Genomic DNA, 23,126 nt, shown 5'->3' with positions numbered 1-23,126 from the left:
TATGTCTATACCAGCTCTCTGACTGTTGTATCGACTAAGCGGCGTTTAGACGAGATATATGTGTCGTTCGTCGGGTGTATTACGTAATAGTTTCTCATCTTCTATTGTGATGATGATGAATGGGTGAAGGTAAAGAAGTTACGAAGGTTAACGATGCCTCGAGATGAATGAAAAGATCGAGGATTGATATAAGGACTTTAAACATTCCTTTCTTCAAAATGAACAACTATGGTAATTTGTGGATATCCTTCGACCGAAGATACAATCCTCCACTGTATTTTCACCTTTAGTTCCGCTCTAATAAATTCACAATATTTTTAAAAACATTCTGTAAGATATAGCGCATTGTCTGCTCTTCTCTTGAACGCGTAATATATATCTGTTTATGTTTAGGGGTACACTATGAGCGATTCCCGTATTCCCATAGTTATTGTGATTGCTTTAGTTTTTCCTTGTATTTTGTTAGATAATTTCATGTGAATATGTACAACGCTGAAAAAACAATGTGTATTATTAGCGCCGATAAATGTAGGTGATTATGATGATGGTGATGGTGATGGTGAAGGTGATGATGATGATGATGATGATTTTTATCATTATTACTTTTTTAATAATAATACTCTGGATTTATATAGCACCTATCACAATTCCGATGTCTCTAAGCGTTTTACAGATGTATTGTCATCGGATTCAGGCTTGCCCGCATACAACGTATGCACCTTCTCCACTCCCTGGGGAACATTCCAGTCAGGCGCCTTTTGACAGACGCTCACAATGCTAAACTTTCGCATCATACCAGAGGTACCTATTCAAAACCTGGGTGATGGAGAGGAGCAATTGCTCACGGACATAATTGTGTGCTGTGCCGGTGATCGAACCCACGACCTTTGCATCTCCAGTCAAGTGTTTAGACCACTGGACTTCGAGACCTCTATAATTTATTATTATAATTATCATTAATATTATCATTAGTAGTAGTAGTATAGTAGAAGTAGTAGTAGTAGTAGTAGCAGTAGTAGCAGTAGTAGTAGTAGTAGTAGTAGTAGTAGAAGTAGTAGTAGTAGAAGTAGTAGTAGTAGCATCGTCATCTTTATATTTTTCTTTCTCTTTCTCTCTCTCTCCCCCCCCCCCCCCCCCCCTCTCTCTCTCTCTCTCTCTCTCTCTCTCTCTTTATACCAGAACTATATACATACCTGCAATTTGTGGGGAGTGATAATAACTGCAATAAAATATACACCGTAACAAAATATCAACTCATTTTCCTGATAATTGCCTCCAAGACAACATTAGACATCATACATGTGCCGTTCATACTTGTCATACAGACTCGTTCTCCACATAATTATTTCATCAAATACTTTCGATTTTATTAATTTGCTAATATTTTCAGTCGGATTCTCGATCTACAATCCAAATGGTCTGAAATAAACTCTGGTAAAGAGAACGAGACAGAGAGGGCGGGGGATAGGGGGCCCTGGGGGGGGGGGGGGGGTGGCTGACAAATAGACCAACAGCCAGAAAAGAGACTGACGGTAGGTAGTATTAAGTACTTCCTCGCCCATCTATCTATACTGATTGCATCGGATACTTACCTGCGCTGTGCTAGACTTTTCGGCTTTGATATCCCAGCATCATTTAAAATGAATAACTTGTTGTTTTTGTTGTTGTTTTTGTTATATGTCCTACTATTTTTAAAACTTTATTTGTTACGTATATGAAAAATCATTTATCCATTAAAAATATATATATTGTCGTTGTGAAGGTATTATGGTATTCATTCACTTTACTCTCATTCCCATGAGTTTTGAGGGTTCCAATCCAATTCCAGGTCTTTTGGCAATCTCCACTATTAAGGTTGAGTTTGGTTTAGTTTTATTTACGATCATAAAATATGAATTTACAAACATCATAACACTAAAATATTGTACATCGGGACTATTCTAGAAAAATAAAATATTGAAAAATAAAAATGAAGGTCGAGGGATCACCCGCTTCAGATTAACAAAGTTGGCATGATTTATTTATTGAAACGCACTGTGCGCTGAAAACGTCTGCCACGAATCTACTGGGGAAATAATGTCCAAACTTCTTTGGAAGCGCACAGGGACGCATCATCATGTGATATCGACATCCCGATCGACATATTACTATACAAGAACGGTTAGGATAATATTTAGGATTAAAGGGTAATCCAACCCTTGTAATAAGTTCACTTGTATGAAACCGGGATAATAAGATTAACAGAATGGCGAAAGTTTGAAATAAATCGGACCAATGATTATAAAGTTATATGAATGTGTGAAATATGTGATCACTAAGCCTATGCGAATCTCAAATTGGCAGTTTGGTCAGTGGACTGTGACGTAGTCGCAGATAACTCTCCCGTTTGTCGTGTATAAAATCATCAAAGTTTTGTGTATTTCTCCTAATTGCATTACCAAAAATATTAGTATAGGTCCTACATTTTTGAAAAATTGAAAGTTTAATCATGTTGTGTGTTGGAACAAACGGAAAAATTGACAGATTCAGCTTGACAGCTTGACAATTACAGATTCAGCCAATTTGTAGAGCCCATACATGTAGTAGTTTTTTTGTTTTGTAATATTCTTTATTGTATTCACTCAATAAATAATATTAATTCATACAAATTGTAATATATAACATATTGAAACCAATTACAGAGCACAAAATACAGTAATCTCAATTATATTGAATGAATTAATATTGTTATAACCCCCCCCCCCCCCCCCTCTATATTTTGTTCTGTGCCACTAGTATCCCTATTACATATTACAATTTATAACATATTGGAACAAAGTACATACTACAATCAACTTAGTTATATCGAATGAATAAAGTTTGTTAAATCCCCTACCCCCGTTAAAAACAAAACCAACAAAAAACACAAAACAAAACAAAAAACAAAAAACAAAAAAAAAAAAAAAAAAAAAAAAAAAAAAAAAAAAAAAAAAAAAAAAAACGATACAAGAAGACGTGGGCAGTCTATGGCAGTCGAGACCGGTCAATCACACACGGCTGTGAACCGGGCAGGCCCCCCCCCCCTTTCCTCATCCCTTGCATTTTCTTGCATATTATCCATGTTTACCTTGAGATGTTCCCATTTTTTATAGTGGAGCGTCAACGTATTTCGTTCAGTAGCACTCTTTCTTTCTTCCTGTTTACTTTTGAATATTTTCTCTCTTATTTCTTCAATACTTGGAGGCTTCTTTTTTTCCCTACTAATAAATATCAAATATTTAATTAATAAAACCACGTGATTAATCATTTGCCTATCTTCGGTTATTTCGTCTAATCCAATGTGAACTTCCTTCCAGCTCATATCTTTAAGGATTGGAATATCCAAACTATCACTACATTGATCCCATAATTTTCTCACCATTTCGCATTCAAAAAATATGTGCCTATATGTTTCCTCTTCTTTTCCACAAAATGAGCATTTATCACTTAATATGAATTGAAACCTGTATAAATAACGATTGACATAAACAATTTTATAAAGCAATTTGAATTGAAATTCTCTTAGTTTATAATCTAAAGTACTAATTCTTGGTCGGACAAAAACCTTTTCAATTTCTTTAACCGACAGATTGTATGATGAATGTAAATTCTGAAAACTGACAGGGTGGTTACAACCTCCAAACTATCATAACTATCTTTTTGCGATCGACTTCTAATCACTCAAACTCTCACCAGTATAATTTTTTCCCGGGATATTTTTTTTAATTCTTCTGTTTTCTTCTAGAGGCCTAGTTTGCTTTCAAGGTTGGATTTTCCCTTTGACAGACGTCCATCTTGTGAAGAAAATCATAAATAATAAAAACCTAATCTAATAATTAAAAAAAAAAAAAAAGATACACACACACATAATATGGAACATAATAATCCAAAGATCAGTGACTCAAGAACTGCCAGTGATATTGAGCAGCGCCCTCTCCGATACATACTTAAAAGGAACAAAATTTACTTGACTCATGCCATCGGAGTAGGATTGGTGTTTTACGAGATAATAAAGTGAGTAAATTAGAGCTATCATCTCCTTTTCCACAATTCATTTAATGAAGTATGAGTTCTATATGAACTCTTTGGTAAAATTATACCTATATTATTTCATTGACTGTCGAAATTGAGTAGCATAACTTATGCCTTGCTTTGTCGCCGACAAGTGATCTACATTTCGGTCCCATATATTCACATTTTTGTCAGTTGCCTATGTAGGCCTAGAGCACTTTCTTCGAAATCGCGCAGCGCACAACACAGGATGTCGGGACACTGTGAATGCCAGCCTTACAACGTAAGACTGAATTCCTTTTGTAGCGAGCTGTATCAAATGTAAAATTATCAACCACTATTTATTTTGTTTGTGTGTGTGTGTGTGTGGCACATTGATTGTGAATGCCTGATAATGATTTTGGTATGACAAATCTTTTTTTATTTTTTTCCTTTGTTTGATCAAACTTCAATTCAATTCAAATTCAAATGAGGTTTTATTCAAGACTTGTCAAAAAGTCCAAAGACTAAAAATGCAAGTTTACATCACACCTGCATACAATCATATAAAAGCGCATCCAGAAACAAGAAAACATAGCAAATGAGAAAAAAATATAGAAAAATAAATAAATGTTTACATAAAAAAATCAAAGCATGCCAGTAACAACTTGCAGTGAAGAGGCGATGTCAAACTCAAAAGATTACGCAATGATATTATTTTAATCACTGCTTTCATTTTGTTTAAAATCATATGTTTAATGAGTGGATGGAGCTAGCCTCTGAATCTTTGCCGTACATGTTGACAGGACAACAGGATGCAGATTGCCAGATCGCGAGATGTAGGATGTGGGCAAATGCCAAATAGACTAGGCAAAGAGATTGAATCAAATTATTCATAAATTATAAATGTGTATGAAATACAGGGATTGCAAGTCAAGAATCTTTCCTGTTTATTTTTTCCTCAGTACCTGTCCGTAATCCGAGGTCTACACTGCAGACAGAGCTTTTGAATCCTTAACTTAGGAGTGAGACAGATAAGACAGATACTCCACCATGGACAGGTTACTTCGACTTGGAGGAGGTATGCCAGGTCTTGGGCAAGGCACCACACCCAGCGATGGACCTGTGGTTGATACAGCAGAACAAGTTTACATCTCATCTCTTGCACTTCTCAAGGTAAAAACCTCAAAATACATGATACACCCTATAAACCCTATTCTACCCCCGCTCACATACGCACAAAAAGCATTCTTGTTTTTTCCACTCTTGAACGAAGACCTTCCTTTGACGTTCATTGTGAAGTGATAAAGAAAGTTATGTTGTAAATCTGCAATTTGGCAGAGGAGAGGATAATTTACTGTGCTTGTGGAAGTCTCTCAGGAATGTTGGCCAGATATGTAGTTGTAGAAATGTTTATGATTGAGTTTCAAACATAAGTCACCTCCTCATATCTATGTGAGTTGAAAATCATTCTATCGATGAGAAATTGATATTTGTGTGAAAAATTACACAAATAGATAATAGGAATACGGTTTATGTAGGGTAATGTTGCTACTTTGTGTATGTGGAATATGGTTTGCATCTTTTCTTTGTGTTGCTCTTGTACATACTGGCACATTCAGTCATCAAGTTATTAAAATTTATGGCAAGTAAACTGAGAATAACGCTTAATAGGAAAAGATATTTAGATCTCCCTTGATGCCATTTGAGATTAATGTGGATTTCTAATGTTTTTTTCTTATCTTTGCTGCAATCTTTTCTTTATTTCTGTTTTAGATGTTAAAACATGGCAGAGCTGGAGTACCTATGGAAGTTATGGGTCTGATGTTGGGAGAATTTGTGGATGATTACACAGTCAGAGTAATTGATGTCTTTGCTATGCCACAATCAGGAACGGTAAGATCGCCTTTAACAAGTCCTTTTCTCTCATATTATCCTACCCTTTCTCTTCTTCATCATCTTTGACAAAAATTTCTCTAATATGTCAGTTTTACTTTTCCTTCTTTCTTATTTTGTAGTTGTATCCAGTGAAAGAAAGTTTTTTGATATAATCATAAATTGAAGTGAAAATAGGCCAAACGGTGAGCTGTCTCAACTAATTTTTGTCATGCCCTTGTCAGCAACTACCATTTAAATCATAAGTTCAGTTTGAGTTAGGCAGTGGGTAAATGGTTTAAATCATTAATTCAGTCTACTCACAGGTCACTAAAAGTCTCTTTAAACATGTCTCTTTGTGTGATAAATATTCTCATACCAGTTCTGTGAACACATACAGAAAATCAGTTCACTATAGCCAACAGTATCATGAAGCATTGTCTACTTCATCATCATATAATTTATGAGCCTATTTTATTAGATGTTTATTTTTCTCTCAGAATAGTTTTATTAGAGGTCTTTTATATATATTATTAACAATAATTCTATGTTTAGGATATATAGTTTAGGATTTCAAGGTAAATATATCATGTAATTTTATTTAGTCTGGGAATTACTGTGATAGGCCTGTTAGCCTTTGTTATTCCCACTACATTATGAGTAATATATGTTTCTTTTAAATCTTTGTTTTACATATATACACACACATGTTTATTGTATTTTTTTTTTAAACTGTGGAAATATACTTGAATTGAATCTAAATTAATATCCTCTGCTTTCAGGGAGTGAGCGTAGAAGCTGTAGATCCTGTATTCCAAGCTAAGATGTTGGACATGCTGAAGCAGACGGGTCGTCCAGAGATGGTGGTGGGATGGTATCACTCTCATCCAGGGTTCGGATGCTGGTTGTCGGGCGTCGACATCAACACACAGCAGAGTTTTGAGGCCCTTTCAGACAGAGCGGTCGCTGTCGTGGTCGATCCCATACAGAGTGTGAAAGGGAAGGTGAGAAGGAATTGACTGTTTGACTAATCATCTTTAACTATTATAAATGATTTAGAATTATTATGTAAAACAGTTATTCATCATAATCTCTTAGGGCTTCATCAGCTCCTACCTTTGTCATTCCCAAATCCTGTAAACAGGCTGGTTTCAAATCCTTAGCCCCACGTATCTGGAACAAGCTCCCCTTGTTCTTAAGAAACAGTACTTCACTGGAATTTTTTTCAAAAACTAACTGAAAACATACCTGTACAACTCCTCTTAAATGTTTGATAGACTAAGAGACAGGGTCTTGTATCCTTTGGAAAAAGCGCTATATAAATCCAATTATTATTTATTATTATTATTATGCACATTGATCACATTAAAGACAGTTTTCATTTGCATATTAAGCTTATTAAATTGTTTTAACTCAGTATTTTCGTAAAGCTTGTCTTGCCCCGCAAAACAGTCTTAAAATTGACTTCTTCTTTAAGAAGCCATTTCAAAAGGTTGCACTAGGACGCTCTTTCAGTCATTTAACTATAAATTAGTATCATACGTTGATACTAATCTTACCTTACATGAAAGTTCTTGTAGTAGAGTGTACAATGTATGTTCATGTTTTACATGTAGGTGTGTAACCAGTCTCTTATGATTTTAATCATTACCCCAGGTTGTAATAGATGCATTCCGATTGATCAACCCTAACATGATGGTGCTGGGGCAGGAGCCTAGGCAGACCACATCTAACCTAGGTCATCTACAGAAACCATCTATTCAAGCCTTGATCCATGGTCTTAACAGACATTACTACTCAATCGCTATCAATTACAGGAAGAATGAATTAGAACAAAAGGTAAGACAAATATTCTGTTAAAGGTATTGGGTAACCTTGCCTTTGCTTTTTTTAAAACAAAATCCTGGATTTAGCTCATGCTGCAATCATAGTTATAAACCTTTAGGTCAGATATGAATCCCACTTTTACAAGCCAATCGCATGTTTGGATATCAAGATATTTATGATTGGAATTCAAAATTTGAAAGACCGTTTTCCCGACGTTTTCTTACAACACTACAGTCTATTGGGGAAATGAGTATGGTAAAACCGGTCAATCAAAGTTTTTTACTTTTTTGAAACACTACATGATCATTTTGAAGGGCAATTTTTTAGGGCTTCAATATTACACCATATCACGTAGGGCCATGCATCTCAGAAGAGAAAATAGTGGCAATTAGTGGACATTGGAATTGAATTATAGAAACATCGACAACTAAGTGAAAAGAATAAACACCGTTAATGAATAACACATATTCAAGAACTGATTATTACAAAATGCATGCTTTCAGGAAGTCAGGATTTTCTAAGTGGAATATTTGATTGTGAGAATATAAGGGGTAAAGTATTTATTATGTTTACTCAAGGGAGATGTTGATCTGACTGAAGGATAACTTGCTGTATTATACAAAGGGAACATGAATGAATTATTTTATGACATATGATGAAGGCATTTTGATCTGGATAATGTTGGGCCAGTTTGTTTTCTTGAATTATGAGAAATGCTTGTTGTATGGAACAGATGCAGTTCAATCTTCACAAATTAATAAATGGATATGCAAAATATGTGATCCTTGCCATATATTGTATAGATAGATGCATGCATGCTTCAAATCAACTAAAAAGAAAAAGAAATATATATTGGAAATGTAAAGATGTTAAATCATTCTTCATTAAAATAGATTATTATTATTATTATTATTATTTATTCGACCATAAAAACACATTCAGCATGTACAGTGTATATAGGTGTATACAGAGTGAAATAGGAAAAATACAAAGTAAGATAAAGAAGGAATAGCATGTGGGTCAGGGTGCACAAAAGCGAAATTCTTCCCTGTTGCCCGGGGGCATGTGCACCCTCACATGCCATTCCGAGACATAATAGAATATATTGCAAGGTTCACATTATATAAGTATACAAAATAATTACAAACAATCATTCAGAAAATCATGATTAAATTAAATTTCGATAAATGCATTAAGAGGATATGAAGCTGCAATGAATAGAGTGCTTTAAGATTTGTATGCAGAAAAAACTTAAAACTTAAAATAACCAGAACACAATTAACATAAATCGTCATTATTCAATTGATCCAACGGTGTCTCATTCAAAGAAATTCTAATTAAAAAGAAAAAAGAAGAGATGTGTAATTGTTCAAGGTAAATCTGACCAGCAATTTCTTGTATATAACAAAAATATACATATGAATAGAGCGTAAATATTGTTTTGGACTATACAATCAAGGAAATTATAAAACGTCATGTACCACAATAATGTACAATTTTTGCAGAAATTAAAGGTGCAATAAGCATTAGGATTGATAATCATTCACAAAATATTGAGTAGGGCCTATGGTGTTATCATTTAAGAAGAGTGGCATAATGTGGATATGAAGCTATCAATGTGGACCATTGTTCCAGGTTCAATTAATATAATCATTGTATCATTGAAAAAAAAAGAAAAAAAAAAAAAAAAAAATTAAACAAGTAACATTCTGAATCCAGTGTTTCAATAAGTTCTTGGATATTGATAAACAATGATTATTAAAGAAAAGGAGGAATCCCCCACTCTCAGTGAGGAAGCCCCTCTCAGTTTGAAAATTAGTTAGAATTGAGAAGGGACCGCTTCATAGAGAGTAGAAAGGATGAAAGTGAGGAGACCACCGATGCATCCCTAACCTCTAACGGTAATTCATCCCATACCCGAGGAAATCTCCGGGAAGCGGACAGGAACAGGGCCTGTGTTCGTGATTGCTGATGAATGAAGGACAGTGTAAAGAGGCGTCTCTTGCTAATGGCTATGTTTTCTATTAGTGTTTCACAGTCACAACAAAAGTACAGACATTTGAAGGTAAATGAACATAAAAGATAATCTCTACGAGCTGACAAGGTAGACCAGTTGAGAACCCTTAACCTTTCTTCATACGGCATTTCTCCTCTTCTCTGTTTAAGAGCAACGCGCGTTGCTATACGTTGGATTCTTTCTAATTGTTGTGTTTGTTTTAGGGTATTGGGATGCCATGCAGGGATGCCATATTCAAGTATTGGCAGTACCAAGGCCTTGTAGAGGGCAAATATAGCAGAGGTGGACGAACCATGGGCTACAACTCTTATAAACCCAAGAAGACGACTCGCGCGTGCAGTAATTGCATCAACCTGAATGTTCCAAGAGAGGTTTGAACCTATTACAATACCAAGATATTTGTAAGAAGTGACAGAAGAAAGCAGTGTGTCACCCAGGGTAGATGTTGTTTAATGTTCAATTGTTCATAAAATTAAAAGAAGTATAGGACATTTTAAGATGTTTTTGTCATACTCCCTCCGTATGTCATTAAATGTTTGTAAAAAATATACAGATTTATGTAAAGATGGTTTATCATTCTTGATTGGAACAGATGCTCTTAAATCTTCACAAAAAGAGCTGGATGGATGGATTGACGTTGAAGGATTACAATGAACATTGCAAGCTGAATGAATCAACTGTCAAAGAGATGCTCAACCTGGCTAAGGTTTACAATAAGGTAGGTGTAAATGTTCTCTAGCATTATAAGGTGCTTTAATTCTTATTAAGTAAAACATATATATTATTGAAGTTATGTAGTGACAAGGATTGTATCAAATCAGCTTTCTCTCTCTCTCTCTCTCTTCCTCCCTACTTCCCTTTCTCTCACTTTTCCCCTTTTCTCCTCTGTCAAGTAATGTTTGCTCTTAAATGTTTCTTAGAAAGCATTCAAAAGCCCATTTCCACTAAACATAAAGCATATTATATCCAATGGCTAGAGAAAAGATAACCATTTGTTACTATTACTAAGGTACTTAATATAAGCCACAGCATAATGATAAAACTAATACATGTAGTACTATTCTGGAATTACATAGCACTTAATATATCTGCACTATTAAACCTTGATCACAAGCTTTCAGGCAATATCAATCATTACATTAAACCATTTTCCTCCTTAATAATCTTTTTCCTTGCAGGCTGTAGAGGAAGAAGACAAAATGACGCAAGAGCAACTGGCCGTGAAGAACGTTGGCAAGTTGGACCCTAAGCGCCATCTGGAAGAGAGGGTGGAGGTTCTAATGACATCGAATATCGTCCAGTGCCTCGGTGCTATGCTGGATACTGTTGTATTTAAATAGTATATTACCAACTGTCGTCACATGTAAATATTTTGTAGGTATTCCCATGTAAACTATCTATCACCAACAATATCAATTGAATTGGTGAGTATCACAGAAGAGAAAAAAAAACAAAACAGCTTTACACAAGTTTCTTGGTGAAGCATCAGATGTTTTGACCTCCATAATTTCTGGTGAAAGTTTTTCTACTGTGCTTAATACTGGTCCAACAGTAAAGGGTAGACATATATGTCATTTGGGTAAAAAATTTGAACAAATTACTTACCTACTTCTGGAAAAGAAAGCAAACCCTGGTGCATTGTAATATTTTGGCTAAATGAGACATTACAGGTATGTCATTTTCCACCCTAATCTGCTGGTACACTTGGTACCACACGTAATGAATTATCCTAGCTCTTGGTTTGATTCTGAAATGCAGGTATGTGCAGCTGATGGGTTTCCTGTTATTCGTGGGAATTTCATTTCTGTATTTGATGCCTTGATTTCATGCTATTGCACCCAGTGATTATAATGATGTATTTTGGTAAAGGAAGGATTGGGGATAAGCCTAAACCTAAACCACAATCAGATTTATTTGAATTTTTTATTTTCCTAAAATGTCCTTTAATTTCTGTTATGGTCAGATGTGAAAACTGCTTCAAGTTATGATATGTGATATTGCCAGAATACTATACGCATGGTTGAAGAATGCTTTGAAAAAGAACATGCATTTGTATCCAGACAACGGTTAAAATTTCCTGTAGGGTGGGGGGGGGGGGGGGATCAAATTAAAGAAATACAGTTATCAAAGGAAGTTTTGGACTTTTCTGTATGATGACATACATGGCTATTGGCAGAAGGGTTGGTACTTTCAAGAGTTCAATTTACTAGCTTGCAGTATATTTTTTGCAATGAGCCGATGTAAGTTGTGAATTAAAAAAGAGAGTCAGTTACATCCGAGATGCATAGAAAGTGTTGTGATTTATATGGAACTGAATGAGCAACTCATTCCAGAACGCATATAGAATTGAAGGATTTTACAGATACTGAGAAGTTAGCATATGGACATATTTAAAGATAAAAATCATTCACATTACAGATAATTAAGTGAGGTTTATTCTTACTTTGACTAACGTATATTTATTTGTTAATGAAAAAAACATGCGAGATGGCTACTTTTGCAGCCCAAAATGTATATGTATGGATATGCAGGTCATTGCATCTCATAGAAATTTTTGTAACACAATTGCAAGTATTGATTATAAGCAAAGCAAATTCTTATGTATTCTTCTTATTTCAAGCAAAATAAAACTTCCAAGAAATTGAAACACTTTGTTGTATCAAATAGTTATCAGTCACAGAAATCTATTGCCAGAGATCTGCTCACTAATCAACCCCAAAAAAAATCTCATTTGTAATAGATTTTTGTGACATCATTCTAGGCCTTTCATGAAGAAGGTAACTATGTTTGTAATGTTTCATTATGTTGCAAATAAAGATGTACATAATGTACAATGTACTGTCATTTTGCCTTTCTGTTTTTCTGGTTGTTCAGCATTCATATTTCTTAATTCAAAAAGATGTAGGACATGTGTTTAATATGTTATTATGAGAAAAATAAATACATTCAAAGGGAAATAATTGCTTTGAATATTTTAACACACCAACATTAAGTGCTCTGTACAACTAGGTAGAAACAAAAATTTGTGCAGAAACCTCTAGCCATCATATCCATTCCACTCTCACTCATCTCTCTTTCCTCCCTCCCTCTCTCTCTCTCCCTCTCCCTAAATCCTTGTATCTCTACTCACTCATGTGTTCTCTCTCCTCAATTTTTCTCCTTTCTTTTCCCTTCCCCTCTACTGGTATTTTCTTTCCTCTCTCTAGTCTAGAATATGCGCCACTCTTTCCCCTCTCTTTTTTTTTTTTTTTACACTTTTCTATATTTACTACATCAAACTGCAGTAACTTTTTTCATTTAAAAAGTGCTTATTTTATTCTTGGAACATTTCAAAACACATAACCCCTCTAGATAAAGTTCTTCACTACTCTTACTACTTAACATTGCAACTAAATATTTTATTTTTAGTGCATGATAATTGAAAACCATTTTCAGATAAGAATACAAAAATACAGTTGACACAAACACATAGCTCTTGGAGCTTTAATACAAATAACTAAGTAGTGCTAAGTTTTCTAAACAGAACATTGAGACGATCTCCAGCAAAGTTTCATGATTTTCAAAATTTGAGTACTGATAATCAAAGAGTTTAGCCAAATTCATGCATTAGAAAAATAAACTGGACAGTAGCTTCGGTATCCTAAATATATTTAATAAATTTGCCACATTTATCTCTTTATCTGTTTATTTTGCAGTAAAAAAAAACATGTTTGGTGCCGTTGCCAAAAATGTGTTGGAAAAGTAATTTTAAATGCTTATATATTCTCCATATAAATCTATAAATAATGTAGTTGATGAAATTTACCTTAAAGGTACTATGTCCCATTTGCAGGCCAAAAAAATGAAAAAGTTAAATTCCAACTGCATTTGAAAGATAATACTAATTTAGAACTTCCCTAAAAAAAGTGGAGCTTAAAAATGTGTTCAAGTGGGAAAATAACGACTATTAGTTGTCAAATCGACTTTAGGGCTATAGAGCCCAAAAGTAATAGTCTTGATTTTCAGACAAATGGACCGAATGGTCATATGTTTTATGCTGCGTAAAGATTAAATCAGTTTAATTTTGGCCATCACAAGAAGTGGGTTATTGATGTAGACAAATGCTCATGTACCCTTTACAACTCTTTTCATGTATGTTATTACCAAAGAAGAAAAAAAAGCCAGTCAGTCATTCAATAGTGTCTGACAGTGAAGTCTAGCAAGTAAACGGGTTTCCTTGCATAATTTGAATATGAGGACACTGCTAACGTTTAAATTTCACAGATAGGACATACATGACATATTCATAATTCCTGCAAAGTTCTACAGAATTTGAGGTTGGCTGCAAAAGGGACATAGTACCTTTAATCAACACATTCAGATGGGAACATACTCTATGTATGGCTCCGCATAGGAAGTACACAGGGCTCTACAAGGTTACAGACTCTTTGGCCCAAATTCACAAAGGAAGTTTAACTTAACCCATGGTTTAAACCCTCATTAACATAATCTATGGTTTAAAAATTAGCGCAAAATAAACGTACCAGGCCTTGCGCGCATCTAATATTAGACCTCTGACTGTGTCACGCTTATTTTGTGCTAATTTTAGACCATGGGTTAGGTAAATGAAGATTTAAACCATGGGTTAAAGTTAGAGCTCCTTTGTGAATTTGAGCCTTTAGGTTGTGAACCAAGTGTTAACATTTAAATATTGAGGGGGTCCAGGGTACTTGTTGTTGAAATCTGCACTATGATGGACATCATCAGTGACATTCTTGCTCTAACTTTAAGAATTCACACCAAGCATTGATACTTGCAAGTCTTAAGAATGATCTGGTAGGATGATTGAATACTCAAATAAGGCACTGAGAAGTTTACCTCTTACAATAAAAAAAATCTATTATTCTCAAATATCAAAGAATATAATATATTGTCCCTTATCATAATAGATCATAGAAGTAGTCCAAACCCTGTCCAAGCTCCCATATTGATATTCCTGTGCCAAGCTCCTCAGCTAAAGCTATTCTGGCTGATATTGACTGGAAAAAAAGAAAGAAGAAAGAAGAAATTATGAAAATAATAACAACAACAAAATCCTGTAACCTTTTTTTTAGTTTAGATGCACTGGCTGAGATTCATTATCTTTGAGTTATGCTATTATCCTTGTTTGGGTTTCTTTTCAATGTCCTAAATTTCAGCCAAGAAATATAGTTGTTGTTTTTTAAGGTTGAGAGGGGGAGGAGGGGGGAGACAAAGTAAAACACAATACAACTAACTTTAATAATTATTTACCCATTATCAAAAATTGTTAAGTACATGCTTCTTATTTCACTACATGCACGAAATTAATCATCAAATCAAAGAGGTTATAAAATGGTTATAAACTAGTTGTCAAAGAAATGATTGGCAGATAAAACTATAACAATACAGAAAAAAACATATAAAAAGAAGAGCAAATACATGATTCTTACCTGAAGAGTTGGATAGAATATGTGGCGAGAGATAGATCCATCCCTGACAAAAATACAAGTGAAAAAGATTAATAATTACAGGTATGTACTGCGTTTGTAAAGCATTAATATACTGGCTATTGCAATGCTGACACGGGCATGTATGGCCCTAACTTTATCAGAAATTCACTTCTATCAGGTACCCATTGACTAAATCTCAGCCGTAAGATAGCTCTAAAGTGCATGCTTAGTCTAAAGGGCACACAGCATCAGGCCGGGATGTGAACCCACAACCCTGTGATCGGAAGTCAAGAAGACGAACTGACGGATACTCATGTTTATTGATCCCACAATTAATTTGCGTCAATCTGTCTCCTTTTGGTATTCTGGTAACTGTAAAATTAGAATGGTTCTCCACATTAAAACACTCCAACAATCAATGAACGCATGTTTCCCAATAAAATAATTCAATATAACTTACTTGTATTCAAAGTAGTGTTCAGCTGAATTTGTATCCCATTTTAGTTTGTTCTTTTTGAGTAATTCTAAATACCTGTAATAAAATGCAAGAACAAGAATTTTGACGAAGAGTCCATTACAAAAAAAAAAAAAAAAACAAACAAACAATCCTATCTTGCAAAGAGAAGATGAGAGACAAAAGGCATGAAATAAATAAAAAGAAATATGAAATAGTCTAGAAAAACAGAGAGAGAGAGAGGGAGAGAAAGAGAGAGAGGAGAAAGAGGGAGAAAGAAAAAAAGAGTGAGAGAGAGAGAGAGAGAGAGAGAGAAAGAGAATCAGACATGCATTAAACAGGTAGACATACACATACTACAGAATGTTTTCTAGGTGTCATCAGAATAACAAAGCTACCACATGTCAGATATTTGGTGAAAGCAGTGGCCTTGATCTCATATAGTTTCTCCATATCCTGCTTTGTTTCTCCATGCAGTATCAATTTAATTAAAATCAATGTTTATCGTCCATAATATATGGGGGTTCTTCTTGATTGCATGTACAGAAGGAATACTGTAATAAACAATAAAAAAACAAATGGGCTCCTAAAGTAATGGATATTACATGAAACTGTATGTGTACACAATTATTTGTCAAAACAGAAAATATTGAAGTCTCAATGGTTCATTCAGAATGAGGGACCTTCACGGTTTCAGTGATTTAGTTTGCTTGCCCCATTCCTGGCAACTTTTAAATGCTCATGGGAATCACGATAATGTTTTTTTTTAAATGATTTTCATCCTTTGTTTTGTATATACACTTTGCTTTGCCGAATAAATAAAAATAATGAATAATAATCAAATTATAAATACCATACATTTTTAAAGAAATGTCTATAAAAAGTAAAAATCTTGTGAAAAAGTAGAAGAATCTTACCTAGGACCTATGATTGCATCAGCTGCTTGTGGACCATAGTCATAGCCATAGAAGTTTAGACCAAGCAGGATCTTGGCACGGTTTGGTCCTGGATCTGGGACAAGAGCTTCCACACATAGTCTCACCCATTCAATGGGAGAGTTGGGACCAGGCCTAGGAGAAATATGTGTACAATACAATGAGTAGTATTGTTCAAATAATATTTATACAATTACTGTATGTGCTTTTTTAATAAAAGGAAGAAAACGTTAAGATCTGCAACCTTCAAGTTAATTCTTAACAGTGTTTAAACTTACCTTTATCTACCTTTTGATAAGTAAATTATGTAAAATCATCCCTTACAATCAGATTCCCATTGCATCTGCTACTTGCGTTTTCTATTCATAATATATCTCAATCTATTTCTAAAATGATCAAAAACCCTAAACGATCTTCTTTATAAGTAAAAGCATATGGTGCCTCTGCAAGGAAGTTTGAGGCATCAATGAACACATTTTCATATAAATTGATCTTTCCTCCTTATAATCAACAAATTTTTTTGCTCATAAATAATGCAAAATGTATAAAGACTATGATTATATTATTGCAGATATAAACATCTTCTACATGTATTTTCATGTTTAAAAAAAAAAAACTATCACTCCTCCTTCCCTTTCTCGTTCCTATCTGTCTCCTCCCCCCCCCCCCCTACCCCTCCTTATACCCCTCTCCTTTTCAAAGCAAGTAGTACAGTGCACCATGTTAACTTACCTTTGTACATTAGAGAAGTCATATGTCATAAGGCTAAATCCATCAACCACTGGTGCCAAAATATCGAAATTGTCCTTTGTAAAAAGAGACTGTTGCCTAGAATACATGAGGAAAGAAAAAAACAAGGACGAAGATAAAGACAAGGAAATTGGAAGAGAAGGGGGAGGGGGAGTATACAGAGCCAGATAGATAAAAAGATAAAATATATATTTATTTTTTTCTTCTACTTTCCTATTCTTCAAAAGGTTCAATACTCCCCAGATCTTTGCTTCACTTACTGTTTGCTACCTTTTTTTTCCTGTATTAATAATATGTTTGGGGCTTTTACCAAAACTGAAAATAAATGAATGAATTATGGTTGATGTTCCTTGTGGTGACATGATGGAAAACTTACTCGCCAAGTGATGGTGGAGGTATAACGAGGTAGAAAGCCATGCCAGCATTGCGGATGGCATCTGCTATATCAACGACCATGTGTAGGAGATCATCTTTGTTCATAGACCGGACCTGGCTCCATACCTCTAGTGCAATGCCATCAAATTTGTATTTCTGTAAAAAAAAGAAAAGAGAAAGAGATAGACACTTACAAGGACATGCGTAAAAGATAATATACAAATATTGACTGCTTTGAGGGGAACAGTTAAAACTAATGCCTAAAGTATGCTCCAAATTGAACTGTGCCCCAAAAGAGGGCATAGTGTAGTCTTGAGATCACCGAAAAGCTTAGTTTTATTCATGTCCCAAAAAATAAATAATCAATATTTGTATAATATACTGCCTCCCCTGTGTCAATTCTTAACAAACAAAAATTTAAATATGCATGTCAACGTGTATTCATTTATAAAAAAGAAGAAAATTGATCTGTCCATGAGCATTGCCTGTGTCTCACTCCGTGGATCCATTGTTAACTTCATGTGCAACCTTGCATGGTATGCATTTAAGCCTAGAAGAACTATGCCCAGTCAATATTTTCTAGCTGTTCATAGTGAGTTTAATGCCTGCAGATTGACTAAACCAGTATCTTGACATGCGGTTCATACTTACATGTATCACAGACTTGAGGAGTGTTCATGTATGATCAAAATGTGTCTAGATATTGCAGATAATAGCAAATCACTGTTAATAATAATAATAATACTCAGTTCTTTTATAGCGCATAACACATTACAGGATAGCATGTCCCCATGTTACTCTGTTATTTCAATACATAATTGGCCCACATTTCCTGACATAAATATGGAAGGAAACATTGAATTAGATAGATTTAACATTTGCCTCTCAAATGAAAAGAATGCCACAGTACAATACCTGATAAAATTTGACTATGGTGTCCGCCAAGCTTTTAATTTCAGCCTCACTTTTGAAGACAGCATCATAATCCCTCGTAGTCCAGCCATCAAACAGTAGTCTCGGAGCCATACCCACTTGACGCTTCCCCTTCTTGACCTCTTTGACCCAGCCTGAAAATTTAAGAGTGTAAAGAGATTTCCATAAATTCCACCTGATGAGGATTAGTAATGAACCATCTTGAACTGAATGAAAGGATAATTTCCAGAGTCACACACCTATACTGTGTTCATATGAAACAATAATAACAGGAGTATTAAAGGTAATGATCAGTTTTGGAAACGCCCCCTCTCAAAAAGTGAAAGAATATGTTTTGACTGATAAGTGATGATACAAATTTTGCAGGGAAACCGCCTACTAATTGATATATTTGGTAAATTATCATATCTATCCGGCCTGGATAGATATCGCGTAGTCCCATAAACATCTTTCTGTGTACAATGCTTGTAGCTTTACCAAGACTGGGCCAAATTTCTTATCATTTTGATGATTCCAGAACCTTGCAGTACACACTAATACTTATATGCTAGCTTTTCTGATCAATTCCACAACGTTATTCCTTCACAATGTAATCGCATGACCAGAACTGGCCTTTACCTTTAATGATTTCAAAGGGGGAGGGAGGAGCAATAACACATCTATAAAATGCCTGATAAGCAGGATGTGAAGTGGAATAATATTCACATATTCATTCATACTAACATTGTGCCAAACTCTGAAAATATCTGACTGGTTAAGATAGACCAGTTCACGGTTAGCACATTACTGCAATGACCCCGAATATCCACATATCTTCAAATCATAAAGAGGTCCCACTTTGTACATTATGAAGTAATCACTCCTACAGCCATGGAGGTGGTATATAAATAGCCTTTGTTTCCCCTTTTCAAAGAATACTTCAACCTGTGTATTATGAAGTGCACTGCTTGTGCATAATGAATAATGATTAACTTTCATGACCACGTATTCAGTATTTTGTCTCCATGTATTTCAAAATTTGTTCTGCAATGACCTTTATCCGCTCATGCTCAGACTGCAACCGTGAACTGGTTTATTGATACAAGAATATAAAACAACCAGCCAACCTTTATCTATATCATGAGCTCCAATGATTGTAAACTCCCTTGAGGCTATTCTCTTTACTTGAAGCCACACTGGAGAGATGGCAGTAAACTTTCCTCCGAACCACTTAGCAATGTCGTAACCATGAGAGTTCCACTGTAAATAGAAATCACAGATCAAAAGTAAATCATGAACAAGTCATCCAATAACAGGAAAAGTGAGATGAATTAATATCAAAATAAATATATCACACATGTTTTGCATGTTTTTATAATACACTTGATATAGAGGTTATATTTTGCCCTAATTTTGTTTATCACTTTATGTGCTGTCGTACGGCCAATATATTTTATGCATGACAAGGATACTCCATGTATCTATCTTTTATAAAGTCGTTATTGTTTATATATCTTAAAGAAACCATGTGGAAGGGTGATATTGGGGAGGGGGAAAATAACAGAGAAAGTGTAATTAATAGTTATTTCCAATATTCCTAGTATAATTTACCCAATATTTCATCTCTATTCATGCTTACATTCCTCAGTGTCATTACCGCAGATTATTTTCACCATATTCCTGAAATGAATACGGTACATGATATTTTAATTCTAATCTTTAATTTTGTTGGGGTAAATCAGAGTTGGTTTGTACAAGTATGATAATCTTTAAAAAAGGCATTGGTCAAATTCTTGAAACTTTACAATTCCTTAAACTATAATTTAGCATTAAAGCAAAATCTGTAGGCTGAGGCAGCTAAAGTTTTACTTCTGCTTTAATTATGTTAGATAATGTCAAATGGCATCAACTGAAGTGTGCTCTCATCATTCTTGAGTCTATCTATACATTTTTCCTACAATATATAGGCCTTCATACTAGTGATTAACCAGTGAACAGTTTTCAAAGTGATACATCCCTGTGAAACCAGTGGAATCTCTAATAAAACAAGGTGACTGTAAAATTGCTTGGGCCATCTTGAGACTCACAGGGGTGACATAGCCCAGCACACCTCCTGTAAAGTGTCTTTCCTCTGCCTTTGTGTTGCAATAGTTGGCATGTTCCTTCTGGATATCCTTTGACTTGGGGTTTTCTTGGACCAGGCCTCTCTCCATCACAGTCTTGTCAGATAGCTTGACTTCAGGCTAAGGTATACAATAAGAGATGGGAATTAGGACACTTTTATCACACACATGAAGAAGAAAAAAATACTGTGATATCGTTATCAAAAATTGACTTGGCCATGGAGGTTGGACTTCTGCATTTCAGTGTAAAGTACCTTTCTGTTCATTGGAGCTCCTCTTGGATTCAGTGTTGTAAAAGTGTGAATTTCTCTAAGCGACTTAAAAAGAAAATTCACATCTCTTTGGGAGCTCTCCAAAGGCGAACTGCTCAGCAATCCCATGCACTAGTATTTTTTTCTCTGCTGTATTTCCAAATCTAATATCATTAATCCAACTTAACTCTCTTAGCATTACACAGTGCTCTTTATGATTATTTTTTAAACTACATTATATAAGCATGGATCTGCAAATGCAAATTTTAACACATTCATAAATAAAAAGGCATCATAAATCAAAGTAGGGAGGATGAAATAGGGTGAACGAAAACCAAAAAGGAAAGTGACAGTTGGAAAGAAAAATGGAATATATATTTTGATAGAAAGGTGGAGAAATAAACACAGAAGGAGAGAGAGAGAGGGAGAGAGAGATTTGGAGGGGAGTTGAAGATCTAGAGTAGCTTACTGCTCCATTTTTTGGCTTCTTGGCTCCCTTTTTAGGTGGACTTCCTGCATCAGCTGGTAAAGACCACATGTAGATGGAGAAAATGACCAATATCCATGTTGTCCAACCCCAAGTCACCTGCATCTTGCTTGTTTCATAGAGATGAGGTTACACAGGTGGTATCAATGGGTCCTAGATAATTCTGAAAATATAATAAAATATTTACAGGCAGGTCAGTTCATGGATCACATAAGGAAGGAAAGAGGGAGCATTTTACAAGCTTAATTTTTATCTCAGAAAAGCAAATATAGCATAGCAAAACAAATTGTGTATCAAGACCATGACGATATAAAGCAATAAGTATGTAAATTATATTCAGGGGTAATTGTGCCAGAATAATCACACACATTAATTTCCTAATTGACTCCATTATTATACATAATTTGTGTGTGACAGAATGAACTCGATCTACGCCTGGTGCGAAAGTAACTTACCACCAAAAATTGGATGGCAATCTTGCTCGGATAGTCAGATTTACATTGAATTGAAACTCTCTGTCTCATTCTACACCACTCTTACAAATGCATGAGTTCTAACCGTAAACGGTGTGGTTTACGTCGACGTCTATGTCTGCACGTCACAAGAAAACTTTAAACAAAACATGCTTGCCCATATCAGGAATTAACCACAATATCTGATGATATAGCCGTCTGGTATAATGTTATCATGGCCATTGGCTTGTACAGACAGTGAATATACAAACAGAAGGTTCATTTCATGGGGAGTCTGACGTAGCTCAATCTCTCCACTCCAGCAAAGCATAGTAGTCAACTCTAGCTCTTGGGTGAAGTGACGTCCAGACCTGGGCTTCAGTACACCAGATACCACATGTGGGACTGACCTAAAACTAAAAGAAAAGAAACCTAAAACTCAAAGAAATTCTCTGTTTTTTGGAAGTTTTGAATTTTGATGCCACATGGTACTAATTAGTTCAATATTCAATCAGAAGCAGTCTTATTATTTAGTATAATTCTTCTAGTAAATAGGTTTAATTGACAATTTTACCTTCAGGAAATGTGTTTTCAGACGAAGCGGCTGACTGTGCATCTAAACGCCTTACCTGTCGACCTGTGACGTGAACGATATACGGACAGACAGATGGTTGGATGGGCCTCGGGGAGGGGAGGGGAATTCCCTGAAACGCAAACAAAATATGGATTTCAAAGCATTTGATACTGATTGATTTTTATTCGACAAGCTTCCAACATACAACAATATACCAGATCAATAACAGATCAAAAATAATTCAGCTTGAACAGGATAACCCACGAAAGCTCGAGAGCTTATTTCCATTTGCTTATTTCCCTTACAGACATGTATAAAATTAATAAGTTAAAATAGTAATATTTACAGACAGATTAAAAGAACTACTTATTAAAGATAATAATAATAATAACAACATTAAACTGATGATAAAAATGATATTAAGTACAAGAAGAAAAAGAAGAAGGAGAAGAAGAAAAAGAGGAGAAGGAAGAAGAGGAAAATAATGATGAATTTGTAGAATTTCTATAACGTACGAAAACACAAGTATATACAACATGAAAGTATGAACCGACAGAAGAATAAAAATTTCAATCATATAACATGTCATTCACTTCTCTTCTCTGGCTGTCAAGTATTAGGTATTCCTTTAATTTC

At 34.8% G+C, this 23,126-nt stretch overlaps 2 protein-coding genes across 2 annotated transcripts; one reads left to right on the top strand and one right to left on the bottom strand.

Annotated features, from left to right (window-relative positions):
• Positions 1-3,978: 3,978 nt before the first annotated feature.
• Positions 3,979-12,571, top strand: LOC580426 (26S proteasome non-ATPase regulatory subunit 14). Its single transcript, XM_030974290.1, has 7 exons — positions 3,979-4,032; positions 4,974-5,184; positions 5,785-5,904; positions 6,666-6,887; positions 7,540-7,722; positions 10,320-10,445; positions 10,906-12,571. The coding sequence occupies exons 2-7, from the start codon at positions 5,062-5,064 to the stop codon at positions 11,065-11,067; spliced, it is 936 nt and encodes a 311-aa protein (XP_030830150.1). The 5' UTR covers positions 3,979-4,032; positions 4,974-5,061; the 3' UTR covers positions 11,068-12,571.
• Positions 12,572-14,076: 1,505 nt separating this feature from the next.
• Positions 14,077-22,553, bottom strand: LOC578405 (chitinase domain-containing protein 1). The gene is made up of 11 exons (XM_778575.5): positions 22,491-22,553; positions 21,447-21,627; positions 20,691-20,846; positions 19,731-19,863; positions 18,607-18,758; positions 17,693-17,847; positions 17,299-17,394; positions 16,549-16,701; positions 15,638-15,709; positions 15,178-15,220; positions 14,077-14,745 (listed from the first exon to the last, which is right to left on the bottom strand). Exons 2-11 carry the CDS (start codon positions 21,567-21,569, stop codon positions 14,647-14,649), a joined length of 1,182 nt encoding a protein of 393 aa, XP_783668.3. The 5' UTR covers positions 21,570-21,627; positions 22,491-22,553; the 3' UTR covers positions 14,077-14,646.
• Between the last annotated feature and the right edge of the window lie 573 nt (positions 22,554-23,126).

The sequence above is a fragment of the Strongylocentrotus purpuratus genome, unplaced genomic scaffold (assembly GCF_000002235.5).
Source record: "Strongylocentrotus purpuratus isolate Spur 01 unplaced genomic scaffold, Spur_5.0 spur5_scaffold_7, whole genome shotgun sequence".
In the NCBI taxonomy this organism is placed as follows: domain Eukaryota; kingdom Metazoa; phylum Echinodermata; class Echinoidea; order Camarodonta; family Strongylocentrotidae; genus Strongylocentrotus; species Strongylocentrotus purpuratus.
The sequence above is the reverse complement of the archived record's forward strand: the minus strand, read 5'-3'. Positions and strand labels throughout refer to the sequence as shown.